This window comes from Leucopleurus acutus (genome assembly GCF_964270905.1).
Source record: "Leucopleurus acutus genome assembly, chromosome: 3".
NCBI lineage: Eukaryota > Metazoa > Chordata > Mammalia > Artiodactyla > Delphinidae > Leucopleurus > Leucopleurus acutus.
Genome location: NC_139145.1, coordinates 116,509,917 through 116,524,508, shown reverse-complemented (window position 1 = coordinate 116,524,508; position 14,592 = coordinate 116,509,917). Strand labels below are relative to the sequence as shown.

The 14,592-nt window shown below is 42.5% G+C and overlaps 1 protein-coding gene across 1 annotated transcript in view; it reads left to right on the top strand.

Moving 5' to 3' along the window:
* Nucleotides 1-8,148: 8,148 nt before the first annotated feature.
* SV2C (synaptic vesicle glycoprotein 2C) overlaps nt 8,149-14,592 on the top strand; it is a gene marked incomplete at both ends in the record, with an annotated part of 177,709 nt that continues 171,265 nt past the window's right edge. Inside the window, one exon of the mRNA XM_082837229.1 lies at nt 8,149-8,732. Within this exon, the coding sequence (XP_082693355.1) occupies nt 8,149-8,732 (584 nt within the window). The remainder of the gene's footprint in view (nt 8,733-14,592) is intronic.

Here is a 14,592-nt window from a genome sequence, read left to right as displayed (position 1 = left end):
CCTGAGATTGCCACAAAGGCACTGAAAAGCCTGCTTCCATTTCCAGCATCCTGTCTTTGTGAGGCAGGGTTTTCTGCAGTAACAGCAACCAAAGCGAGATCATGGAGTAGGCTGGACATAAGCAACACACTTTGAGTGTCACGTCTCCCATCCCCTCAGGTGGGACCATGTAGTTGCAGGAAAACAAGCTCAGGGCTCCCACTGATTCTGCATTACGGTGAGTTGTATAATTATTTCATTATATATTACAATGTAATAATAATAGAAATAAAGTGCACGATAAATGTAATGAGCTTGAATCATCCCGAAACTATCCCCTACTCCCTAGTCCGTGGAAAAATTGTCTTCCATGAAACCGGTCCCTGGTGCCAAAAAGGTTGGGGACCACCAAAAGCAAAAAAACACTCTAAGAGCTCCTACCATATATTACTGCTGTGAGATAATACCTCTGAAGTACTTAGTACATGGTTGACATAATAATAGGTGAGCTGTTATTAAAATAAGCGATTCTTCCAGCATCCAGAAGATTCTAGAAAGTTTTGGGGAGGAGGAGTTTTCCAAATCTTTTGATGATTGTTGTGATGAGGGGTAAAGCAGAAGGAAAGACCGGAGGTTTGGGCACAGTGTGGGGAAACCAGAGAACACGTGTGTGCATGCGTGGGGATTGTCCATGATGGGAACATGTGTAGGATGGTTTTGAAATAAGAGGTGGTGTTAGTGGATACATGCTGTTTGGCATGAACCATCAAAGGGAAAAAAAGAAAAGCTAAAACTCTGCCTTGCCAGAATACCTCTCATTTATTTGTGTGACATGTCATTTGTGCAAAATGATTGTCACACACAAGATTGTGCATATCATTAACTATATCACATAAGCTTTGCTGTAAATATTACTCAGTTGTTACAGCTGCTTCTATAAATATAGTTTTTAATCAGCTGTGGGTCCTGCCACTTACAGTGATTAGCATGCATCTAAACAAGTATTTATTAAATGCTAATTATGGGAGATACTGTTAATGCTTTGACCAGATACCGTGTGTCTTTGCTTCCATCAGCCAGCACCTGTATCTCTTCAGAGGACCACCCTTGTGCTACTGGAACTGCTTTGCCTTTTGAGTCAGAGAGTTGGAAGTGCCTATGTTCCATCCTCGCCCGGGGTGGGGAAGGGGTGCAGACGGCACGTAGCCAACAGTGGGCAGGTGTGGGGAGCAGGAAAGCCCAGCACCTTTGCCTTGAGTGGGAATAACTCGGGCATAACTTCCATTCCTGACTTGCTCTGCAGAATCAGCCTGACGCTTGCCCCACAGCATACTGCCTAAAATTGTGGTCCTATGTTGATCGTCTCCCACCCTTGCCTGCACCCACAATGGCTTCGCCCACTCCCTTACCAGTTCTTTTGTAATAAACGATTCACACCTGACTCCTCCTCACAGGCTCTGCTTCTGGGGAACCCAAATTAAAAGTACTTAATATACATTGACTTCTGTCCTGAGCACAGTAAAAACACCAGCTCATCTAACCCTCAGCACACTGTAAAGTATATCGTTTTCCTTGTTTCGTGGAGAAGCACACTGATGAGAATAAAGAAGGGCAGCATGTGCTTCCCTGGAGGTTAGAGCTTCATTCCTGCCCTCCTGGCTCCAGACGTGTTACTTAACATGACTCTCTTATCTTTTGAAGTATAGCCAACATCTTGGGCTAGTTTATCTGAACAAACAAGACCATATTTTGAAATTACTATCCATATAAAGCCCATCACTGATGAAAGATATCATGGTAATTCTTGTTTCAGAACCTATATCACCATTTAGCCAAGAGGCTATAAAACCATTTGTGTATAGGAAAGACAAGTTACCAGAATGAACAGTAATGACTCGGAAGAATGCTACTGAATTTATGAAGACCTCAGGGAGCGCACTGTGTGAAGCAGATGGGGAGAAGGGCAAGCCTGTGGGGTCAGACCATTGAGCTTGAGTGCCAGCATCGCCTCTGACAAGCTTTGTGACCTTGGGCTAGTTATTCAATCTCAGTAAGCCTTAATTTTCTCACCTGTAAAATGGACACTATAATATCTATTTTGTAGGATTGAGTAAGAATTAAATAAAAGAATAAAAGAATGTATATACAGTAAGTCCCCTACATATGAACGAGTTCCGTTCTGAGAGCACCTTCGTAAATCCTGTTTGTTCGTAAGTCCAACAAAGTTAGCCTAGGTACCCAACTAACACAATTGGCTAGATAGTACTGTACCGTTATAGGTTTACAATACTTTTCACACAAATAATACATAAAAAACAAAGAAAAAATACAGAAAACATGTTTAATCTTACAGTACAGTACTTTGAAAAGTATAGTACAGTACAACAGCTGGCATACAGGGGCTGGCACTGAGTGAACAGGCAAGAAGAGTTACTGACTGGAGGAGGGAGAGGAGGTGGGATATGGTAGAGCTGAAGGATCGTCAGCAATAGGAGAAGGAGGGCAAGCTGCAATTTCACTCACGCCTGACGTTGATGTACAGGTTCTGGTTCCTTGCTGGATTCAATTCTATCAACCCTCTTGAAAATACGATCCAGTGATGTCTGGGTAGTAGCTCTTTTTTTCTCATCATAGATGACACAGTAGCACTGGATTGCATTGTGAACGGCTGCTGCAACCTTCGTGTACTGTTCTGCGTCCGGGTCCTGTGCCTCAAAAACTAACAGTGCCTCCTCAAATAAAGAAAATCCCCTTGCCATTTCTACATCATGAATCTCTTTGGTTCTTCAGTTACTTCGTCTTTCTCTTGTCTCTCTTTGTCCTTTCTCTGGGCCTCTAATTCCACAGCAAGGAGTTCAGTGAAGTCATCGTCTTGCAGATCTAGCTCCAGCTTCTTGCTGAGGGTCACTAAGTTGCTGAAGACTTCTTTGGACTCCTGATCCACCTTCTCAAATCCACGGAAATCGTGAACAAACTGTGGGCAGAGGTTCTTCCAAACCCCACGGTGATGGCTGTAACCTCACGTCAGGCAAAGTCAGTGTTTTTTATGGCCTTGTAAATGTTATAGTCCTTCCAAAATTGTCTCAAGGTTGTTCCTGATTCATCACTCTCCTTTACTTCCCGATGAAAAGCGTGACGTAAATAATACTTCTTAAAAGTCGCTATGACTCCCTGGTCCATAGGTTGGATGGGCGACATGGTATTTGATGGCAGATGCACTACTTTGACCTTGGGATGAAAGTCGTCCATAAATGGGGGGTGGCCCAGAGTATTGTCGAGCAGCAAAAGAATATTGAATGGGATGTCCTTCTCCAAGCAATATTTCTCTACCTCCAGGATAAAGTGGTGGAAAAACCAGTCCTGGAAAATGGCCTGTGTAACCCAGGCTTTGGGGTTACTCTTCCACACAAACACAAGGAAGAGTGTTTGGCTCTCTTGGCTGTGTTTTTAAGGGCTGTTGGGTTCTCTGAATGATAAACTAAGAGAGCGTCAGCTTCATATCGCCAGAAGCATTGCCACCAAACAACAGGGTTAGCCTATCCTTTGCTGCTTTATAGCCTGACATCACCTCTTCCTCCTTACTGATGTAACTTTGGTCTGGCATCCTCTTCCAGTACAGCCCTGTCTCATCCACATTAAAAACCTGCTCAGGTAAATCCGTGTCTTCATCAATAATTACTCGAAGCATTTCAGGAAATTCATGGGCTGCTACCGTATCTGCACTCGCCGCCTCCCCACTTACTTTTACATTGTGAAGGTTGGCTCTAGCCTTGAACGCATAAATCCAGCCATGGATGGCATTAAAAGACATGCCCTCTGATTCTTCACTGTGTTTCTTCTTCAAGTCTTCATAAAGGCTTTTAGCTTTCTCTTGAATCAGCATTAAGCTGAGCAGGACTTGATGCTGATGCTGAGAAGTTTCTCCATCTCCATCACTTTTCCACACTTCTTCAATATTATTGTCAACATCATTGACACAGCAGACGTCATGTTTTCATGATCTTGTCCTTGTTCTTTAGAATAATGCCAGTGGTTGAACAGTTCATGTTATAAGAACGAGCGACATCTAGCATCTTTTCACCTCGCTCCACTCAATTATTTTCACTTTCGTCTCCATTGTTATCGCTTGGCGCTTCTCAGCAGTACCCGCTACATCTCTGCTGCTTTTGCCCTTGCCTCTGAACATCCTGGGCTTGATATAAAGATACTATAGTACTGTACTCTATACAGCACTGTATAGTAAAGTACACAAAAGCACAGCCACTTGTAGAGGATGCACTCACGTGACAATGTATGCCAGACACACGGAATGACTTACGTGATTGGACGTGCAAACACACGTTCGCATCTTTTGACAGTTCGCAACTTGAAGGTTCCTATGTAGGGCGCTTACTGTAAAATTCTTATCACAGTTCTTGGCATAGAGTAAACACTAAATCAACCGTTTTTCATTAAAACGGTGCCTGGCACATATATGTGGTGTAACTGGGTGATTCACCCTGAAACGGAGGTATGTTGTTTGCAGACATTGATGATGTGATAAGCAGCTGCTCATGGACGTCCCTTAGGCCACCCCTGGTGTGCAGGCCACACCTGAGAACTGCTGCTTTAAGGCAGGCCTGGCCTTCCAGCACAGATCCCAGGCCGCCATCTTCCTGGTGACCTCTGGAAGGAGCCCAGCTTTTTGCATTTTTCCATTTACCAGAAAGAGTAATAGTCATAGATAACTCTCCCCCTGTGTAATCTGCCCACTGGCCAAACATCTTGCATATTTTCCAGGTATAGGTGGTAGAAACTTACTTTCCGGTTTAACATTTTATTTTGGGGCCATCGCAGATTCACATGAAGTCCTTGGTCTCTCGGTGTTATTTCTCAGGACTTCATGTGAATCTGCAATGGCCCCAAAATAAAATGTTAAGTCCTCCGATCCTGGCCTTCCCCGAGTCTTCCTCCAATGGCGACATCTACAAACATCTGGATTTAAACCGAAGTTTTGAATAAGAATTCCTCATTGCCCGTTTGAATGCAAAAGCACTGAAAAATCTGCTTTACTTTAGTGAGACTACAAACTGTAAGACCTAATCTCTTCCATCAAGGATCCAAAAATCAACTGGAGCCTCGATTTTTGGCTGAGGAACCCAGAGTCCCAAAGAGAACTTACAGACACACCAGCTTTGTTTTAACCTCAGAGTCAAAAACGGTTTTACAAGAAGTGGTTTTTTTCTCTTTTTCAACACCAAAATGTTTAATTGTAAAATTGTTTTAAATGTCTTTTCATTACTCATGTGATTAGATTCCTTAGGGAGTTAGAAGTATCCATTTTCTAGTCACAATCATGACTTTCAGGACACCCTGCCTGTTTTCTGTCATCGACGTGGCTCCCATACTAGGAAATTTTGGTGGGTGAGAGCCCCTTAAAGCCTGGGATGAGAAGAATTGTGCCTGGGAACGAAAGCAGGAGAGTCAAATACAGTCAATTTCTTTACTGTTTATTAGAAAAAACAATTGAGGAAGCTTCCCATTACTAACCAGCATGCTGTTTGTAGATGGCATGTCACAGGGGTCAGGCTCTGCTTTCACACTCACCAGTCTTTTCATTTAATGGTGTTTTTGCTGCCATGGTGCCCAGGAAGCAGCTGATGTGCCGTGTCTGATTTAACCGTCCATTTATGAATGGTAGACCAGTTGGCTCTATTTGTTGTGTGAAATCTTTTAATTTTGCTTTTCATTTTTTAAGTAGGAGACATCTCTCCATCGCCAACATCCTCTATCGTCATCCTCCCTTCTTCTCTCTTCTCCTGCCTCCCCCTTACCTTTCTGAGTGCTCCATCCTCAACCTCGTTTCTCACTGCCTTCCCATCTTACTCTCCATATGGATCCTCCCATCTCTCCCTTCCCCTGCCTCTCAGCTCTCCAAAACAGAAAGAAAAGGGAGAACAAACAAGAACATCGTTAAGACATTTGGCAAAAAAGCCTTGTAATCATATGTTTATTTTCATTTCATTTTGTCTTTTTCTAAAACACAGGCCTGAGCAGAGCCATGCTTCCGTTTTGCCCACTGGCCATTTGCAGGTATCCAGTGGTAATGATGCCCAATCCATTTACAAACAAACATCTTTTTGTCTCTATTGCTGGGTGTGTCTGTCATGTCTGGAAGAGCAGTTTAAATGTACGTTTGTAATAGCCGCTTACCAAGTATTTTACACTGGATGCAAAAGAAGAGAGTAGAAATGGCCATTCTATGAATCAGTATTTGGAATACTGCTACAGCACAAGGCTTGGGGAATTAATGACGGGGGAGAATGATTTTTTTCACCTTCATATCATTTCTGTGCAAGGTGGGCCTGATAAGGGCTGACTTGGGCCACCAGAGCAGACAGTTCAGTGGACAAGTGAAAGAAGTCAGCCTGATTGAGCCAGGACCTAAGGGGCTGTCCATGAGAGAGGACCAAGTGATGGGTCCTGGAAGGCTGCTGATTCTGGTATCCAAGGCAGCAGCTAACTGCAGTCAGATAAGGTGGCAGGCAGTGTGTGTGTGTTAGGGGGGTGGGTGTCTAGAGATGAAGAAGGTAGGGACAAAGCCTGGGGTTCTTACAGGGTGCGTTGGGAAGGGAGTGGCTTCCCTGTCCCTGCTGGCCTGGGGGTGGCTTCTGAAAGGGCACATCCCCACTGGACAAGTCACGTGTTCTAATTCAGTGATTATCAACAATGTCTGTCAAATCATTTGATGAACCCTTCCAATTTCCTACAGATATGACTGCCATACTAGGGGAAAATACTCATTGTCAGTTTTGGGTGCCATGTGAGTCTCTGTTATCATTTACTGGAAGGAGATACAACGAAGGTAGAAAGGAAATGTATTTTATAAATATTTATAGGCATAACTCAGAGATATTGCTGGTTTGGTTCCAGACCGCCATGGTAAAGTGAATATTGCAGTAAAGCAAGTCACACAATTTTTTTTGGTTTCCCAGTGCTGTAAAAGTTATGTTTATACTATACTGTAGTTGGTTAAGTGTGCAATAGCATTATATCTAAAAAATAATAGACAATACCTACATTAGAAAATGCTTTATTGCTAAAAAACACTAAACATCACTTGAGCCTTCAGCAAGTCATAGTAGTGACATCAAAGATCACTGATCACAGATCACATGACAAATAAGGAAAAAGTTTGAAATATTACAAGAATTTCCAAAATGTGACAGAGAGACAAAGTGAGCAAATATTGTTGCAAAAATGGCGCTAATAGATTTGCTCGGCTGCCACAAACCTTCAACGTGTTGAAAATACAGTATCTGGGCTTCCCTGGTGGCGCAGTGGTTGAGAGTCCGCCTGCCGATGCAGGGGACAAGGGTTCGTGCCCCAGTCCGGGAGGATCCCACATGCCGTGGAGCGGCTGGGCCCGTGAGCCATGGCCGCTGAGCCTGCGCGTCCGGAGGCTGTGCTCCGCAACGGGAGAGGCCACAACAGTGAGAGGCCCGCGTACTGCGGGAAAAAAAAAAAAAAGAAAGAAAATACAGTATCTGCAAAGCACAATAAAGCAAAGCACAGTAAAATGAGGTGTACCCATATATGATTTGATAGCATTGTGTATAGGGATGCTTGCTTATTGTTTTGTTTGTTTTTTCATTGTGAGGGAATGAGGTCAGACAGGATTCTTTTATTATTCTGGGTTTGCCTTTGCAGCGTATGTATGTATCTGTGAGCAATATTACTTGTCTCCGTCAGGGTCTGTCTTTCTAGCACTTTCGAAATAAGTTGGTGTACTTATAAAGGTGTTAAGATATTCCGTTGTATTTTCAGGGGAATGCTTGTGCGTTCTATGCAAACTTACCCAGGAGACAGAGTTCCTTAAAAACAATAATACTAATAGTAAAAACCCTAAATACTCCAAGTTCTGATCTCACTTGAGCAGAGAACCAGCAAACTGAGTGCTCAAAAGAAAGGAAAAGTGAATTCTGTGTCTTAGTCTATGGGACCAGTGAAAAGAGACCAAGAATTAGATGGTGAAAAAGACATGGAAAAAAATTAAAAATATCTTCTGTGGTTTTTCTTCTCTTGCAGTTCCATTTTGAACCCAAAGTGGATGATGCTGTCAGGACTGAACCACTGACCAGAGTCTGTGAAAAAATTCCCATCTTCTCATTGGCCATCAGTTGAGGTAAGATGGAAGACTCCTATAAGGATAGGACTTCACTGATGAAGGGTGCCAAGGACATTGCCAGAGAGGTGAAGAAACAGACTGTAAAGAAGGTGAATCAAGCAGTGGACCGGGCCCAGGATGAATACACCCAGAGGTCCTACAGTCGGTTCCAAGACGAGGAAGAGGATGATGACTATTACCCACCAGGAGAAACCTATAATGGGGAGGCCAATGATGATGAAGGCTCCAGTGAAGCAACTGAGGGTCACGATGAAGATGATGAAATCTACGAAGGGGAGTATCAGGGCATCCCCAACATGAACCAAGGGAAAGACAGCATTGTGGCAGTGGGGCAGCCCAAGGGCAATGAGTACAAGGACCGCCAGGAGCTGGAATCAGAGAGGAGAGCTGACGAGGAAGAACTAGCCCAGCAGTATGAGCTGATAATCCAAGAGTGTGGTCACGGCCGCTTCCAGTGGGCCCTTTTCTTTGTCCTGGGCATGGCCCTGATGGCAGATGGCGTGGAGGTGTTTGTCGTGGGCTTTGTTTTGCCCAGCGCTGAGACAGACCTGTGCATACCAGATTCGGGATCCGGATGGCTAGGTGAGTGCATCATGTCAGAGAGGCACATTCTGAAACTGCTTTATTTGTTGAGGACAGTTAACAAATAGAATAAATACTTTTCGTATGGAGCCCTGCATTTTTTCCAACACTTGAAAAATTTTAAACATGCAAAGGAATCAAAAGAATGGTACAGTGATGCCCATATATATCCACCACCCAGATTCTCTAGTTAAGATTTACTGTATTTTCTTTATCACCTAGCCATCCATCTATCTGTCTATCTATCCATCAATCCCACTTTTATTTTTATGCATTTTGAAGTAAGTTAGAGCAATACATTTTAACTTACACTATTACAAATGTTGCATTAGTTTCTCCTTTATTAACTTCCAAAGCCATTATATGAAACTTATCTGACACTTTTCTAAATACAGAGGTTAATTCTATAAAACTCTGACTAATGTGATATCAAATTTCAAATTTATCTATAACATTATGGTTTAAATAATTTCGAGACTCTAACAATTTTTATTTTTTCTATAATCTATGTGTATGTTTGCTTGTTGGTTTTTTTCAGTTACCTTTACTTACAGAATTGTCTCTAGATGACTTTTTCCTTTTCCAAGTTTGTACCTTTTTGCCTACACTGGAAAAACTTCCTTTCCTCATAGGACTTAAAAATCGATTTCAAATCATATTAATATTTAAATTATATGTGTTAAATTATATGATCTCTCTATAAAATATCTAGAGAGCAGGTTTGATTTTTGTTTTAAAGTTACCATGCACTCAAGGTTCATATTGTTACACAGCTGTAGTGAACATTCCCACTTGCCTATGGGAGTGAAAATAAGAAGGCCAAGAAACATGTGCACAGCAGACTATCCCCAAAGCTTAAGGTCCACGTCAAACACTTGGTACATTAAGTCATGAGGCCTTTCAAACCCCTTTTGCTCAGCTCACCCCAGAGAACATGTTTATGTGCATATTAAACCTTTATGTGTTTCAGAGTCTGTGAAGGAAAGAAAGAATACTTGGTGTCTCTGTTTCCAAGGGACTTTTTAAAACTAAAGTTTGAAAAACCAAAGCATACAAATCTTTTTGTAGTTTAGTAACTCTATTAAGTAATGTTACAATTATTGATGCTGAGAATTTTTCTGTGTAAAAAAAATTAAATGTCATCTACTTACCTGCTCTATGACAACATAAGAGAGAGAATCATGCATGAGACAGGATTTACATCTTGTTTCTCTTATATGATCCACTCCTAGCATTTGTTTCTTTTTTTATTTTTAAATATTCATTATAAAATTTTATTTTTAAAAAATTTTTATTGAAATATAGTTGATTTACAATGTGTTAGTTGCAGGTATACAGCGAAATGATTGTTATACCTATATATCTTTTTTAGATTCTTTTCCATTATAGGTTATTACAAAATATTGAGTATAGTTCCCTGTGCTATACATTAGGTCCTTGTTGTATATCTATTTTATATATAGTAGTGTGTATATTTTCATCCCAAACTCCTAATTCATCCCTTCCCCCCCTTTCTCCTTTGGTGACAGTAAGTTTGTTTGCTATGTCTGTGAGTCTGTGAGTCTGTCTGTGAGTTTCTGTTTCGTAAATAAGTTCATCTGTATTAATTTTTTAGATTCTGCATATAAGTGATATCATGTGATACTTGTCTTTCTCTGTCTGACTTAGGCATTTGTTTCTTTAATTTCGTACCTGGAAGAGATGGATCCGTAGAAGCCAGGAGGGGTGAAGGGGAGGGAGTGGGGACGTATATTGATTGCGTGGCTTTTGCTGTTAGATTCATTTGTGTGTTCAACTATCAAAATGCAAATCATGGTTCAGAGGAGGGTCCTTAGTTATTTGTCAGATTGATCATTTCAGCATATCTGTTTCATACGTAGCACTGTATTTTGTTTATTGTTTTTTCCTTGGTGAGCAGGTCTACCCACTGTAAGCCTCGGAGTCAAAATATTTATCATGATTTTGCTAATGGAATATATCAGCAGAATGTTTTAAGAAGACAGATAGTTAGGAATACAGCTACACAAATATTCAATACTTGCAGGCTTAAATTTAGAGTAGCAAACTTTTCATGTTATGATCCTAGCTTTTGTATTGGAAGCATTTCAGAAAAATCTAAGCTGAGCTTGCCCTTTATCTTCTCTGTGCTGAATGGAAGTGCAGTATCACATGCGGGGCTCCTGTCAGTCTTTCCCATAAACCCATAAACCCTGATGGTGCTGCACACTCCCACGTGGCATGCACAAGTGTAGATAATGCTGGGGAACAATAGGAGCGCAGATATTTTCATCTCTTCGTAAATGTTGCCTGCTTTAGTGAATTAAAAATGTGGCCCCAGGAATGTGTGGTTTCACTCCATGTTGGGAGTCCTCCACAGAAGCATTTTAATGGTCTCCTAACTGTGCCTTCCAGACTCGCATTTCAATTAATTTGCGTTATAATTTCACTTATAATTGCATTCTAATGGAGTCCTTTTTAGACAAGCATGTAAATTGTTTTGCCATTTTCATTTCATCGGATAATAGCTTTGTAATATAATTACCACACTAAGTCATAGCAGTGGGATCAAAATGCAAGAGAGGAAGATGCATGACCCATGTTTGGTAGCCTTGGGAGGAGATAAATTTGCAAAATAATTTCTCATTTGCCACTAAGCACTGTGTCATTTCCCTCAAGGAAAACTAGGAATGAAAAATGCTAACCAATTTATGTTTTAATTTTTGGGGAGATAGCTCCTCTCTTTGTGTTTGCTAGAAGATTGACTTCCAGGTAGTCAAGGGCATACCTTGTGTGCATGTGTCTGTGCATATGGCCTGTGTGCATATGTAACATTGTTGATCGGGCTGGGAAGAGGTTAGAGCAAATATTTAATTAATTATCTAATGAGCTGTCCTTTGGGGGCATAAGTACCATCCCTTTAAGATGATCCATTTTCTATTGCCAAAGTCTGTTTATTGAGAATTTATTATGTGCAAATCACAATGTTACCACAGGGGATAACAGGACAAAAAACAAAAACAAAAGAGGGTTTGCGTATCCAAGGAAGTCATAGTTCAGCACGGAGAAACGACAGATGTCTGCACACCGCCAGGACAAGGAAGCAAGTATCAATAACCAGAAGGGAAGTGTAAATAAAGAGACTTCAGGCTGGGAGCCCACGTAAGGGGTACAGACCTGACTAAGGCAGTGGAAGGAAGGTGTGGATTGGAGAGCTGGTCCAGGGGTCGAGTCAGCAAGGATCTGGTCATTGGTTAGTTTGGAAGGGGGAGGAAGAGGGCAGTTTCTGAAAGGAAGGCGATCCATCAAGTTAGGTAATGCGGAGTATAGGTTTCAGCATGAGGGCGAAAGAAGAAAGGTTTAGTTTTAGACTCATCACTTTGAGATTTGGGGGGGCGAGCAACCGAAGAAGAGCGCCCAGTGGGCCACCGCCCATTTGGGCTAAGGTGCCGAGCATTTTGAGGGCCATCTCATTTCAGATGAAACTGCCCACGACCTTAACCAGGGAGAGGGCGGCTTCCTGCCAGATACTGCTTGTGGGACTGGTGGTGAGGAAAATGTCCTCAAGGAGGCTGTAAAGAAGCATCCAGGAGAGAGAGGAGGTCCGCAAGTTGCTGGAAGAAGGAAGGGATGTGCGAGTCTTAGGTGCTGCCCAGTCTTGTCGTAAAGATTGAAACGGGCTCCTCAGGCCTGGCATGTTAAGAAGGTTTTGGCTGCTACTAATAGTTCTTCAAACGGACACGGTGTGCCGGGCTAGGAAGTCTTTTTAAGGGAAGAGCTGTGTGTATCGAGTGAAGTGACAGTATATCCTCCAGATTCCCAGCCCCTGTCGCAGGGTCGCACAGGCATCAAGCATTCTCCCTTCATAGTGCTGTGCCTCACCGCTGATGCAGTGTGAGCGAGCCCTCTCTGACCACATCTTAGTTCCTCTAAGAGTAGTTGAGCGGGGCAGGGTGGGTTCTAAGGAAAGCCCCAGGCAGGAAGGATGTGTGGCGGTATCAGCCCCAAGGCAGCTCTCGCCCATCAGAGCACAGCAAGCACCTCACTGGCTGCTCTTTCCTTGTGCTCTTCCTTCAGAGGGGGCTGTTGCCTCCTGAGACCCGCCTAGTGAAGCAGGGAGCCTGATCATTTTTGGTCTGCCTGCTTTCTGGATGGGGATCACAAAGCTTAGTAATTTTTAGGAATTAAAACATTATCATGGCCAAGCATTGACTAGTACAAAATAGATGGAACATAATATATCCTTAACCAAAGCATAGTGGGAACTAAGCCTGAACTCAATGGTAACTAAACATCATCTAAGTGTTCCTTCTATCATTTATCAACTATAATGCCTAATTTCCACATGGCCTGGTGATTTTCAGGATGAGTTTTGGTAGTGTAGTCGGGACAAAGCCAGATTACTGTAGGATTAAAAAGTGAAAGGAGGGCTTCCCTGGTGGCGCAGTTGTTGAGAGTCCGCCTGCCGATGCAGGGGACACGGGTTCGTGCCCCGGTCCGGGAAGATCCCACATGCCGCGGAGTGGCCATGGCCGCTGAGCCTGCGCGTCCGGAGCCTGTGCTCCGCAGCGGGAGAGGCCACAACAGTGAGAAGCCCGCGTACTGCAAAAAAAAAAAAAAAAAAAAAAAAAAAAAAAAAGTGAAAGGAGTTAAGCAAAATGGAAATAGCAAGCCCATTTCATTCGATAAGTATTAGTTGAGCACCAACTGTGAGCCAGATACCTGACAAGGTACATCAGGAGATATTCTGATGACTATATTGTGATCTGTGTCATCCAGGAACTTTTTTTTCCAGGGGTATAAGTACCTTGTGAAGAGATCAGTGTAAGTACATTATGTTTTTTCCATGACAGAGTTATTGAGCACAGTGCTCTAGGATCACAGAGGAATTCCTTTGGGAAGTGGTAAAAAATTAATCTAGGAAATGATGTTTAAATAGCGTTTTGAGGAATAAATAAGAGTTTACCAGGCAGAAAAGAGGGAGAATGGCATTCCAGGAAGATGTTAAAGTTGTCAAAGGATCTGAACTTTGTGGGGGATTGTGGGGAGTTCGCCATGACAGGCAGATCTTGTTGGGGCAGACAAGGTCAAGTTGTGGGGCAAATCGTGAAAGACCTTAATACCAAGACAAGGGGTTTGGGTTTTATTCTGTAGTATGCAAGATGGCATCATCAGACCTGTGGTTTAGAGAACCACCTCTGGCAGCAGTGTGGGAAGTGAATTAGATGGGAAAGAGTCTTATAAAGTCAAATGGACATGAAATCTAAGTCTCTGCTACTTACTTTACGTGTGATGATTTGCAAGTAATGGACATTTCTCTGTGCCTCACATCTGTACACCGGGAATAAGAATACTCAATTAGATTGGGAGGATCAAATGAGAGAATGTGTGTATAGCTTTTAGCAAAGTACCTAATATGTAGAAAACCCTAATAAATGATAGTTGCTATAATAACTGTTAGAGGCATGAAAGTCAGTTAGGAGGCTAACAAGAAAGTGCAGGCAAAAAAATAGTAGACTCTTGAACTAAATCAGTTAACAGGGTAAGAATAGGGAAATGTTTCTAAAAGAGACATGGCAAGATTTGGTGAACGAGAAAGATGGTAAGTAGAGAGTTGAGGATGACATCCAAGGGGTTGGGCTTGAGAGGCTGGGCGGGCATTGGTATGGGCAACTGAGATTGAAGACAGAGAAGACAGAGCACGTGGGGATACTGATGAGGTCCATTGGGAGGGTGTTGCTCTGATGGGTAGGAGAGTAGTCAGGACCAGAGGATAGACGAGGGAGTCTGCAGAGGGAGGCGAACCATGGAGAACACAGCTAAACAGAAGGCGGAAAATGGCCAAATGAAGGTACCTGTCAGTTTAG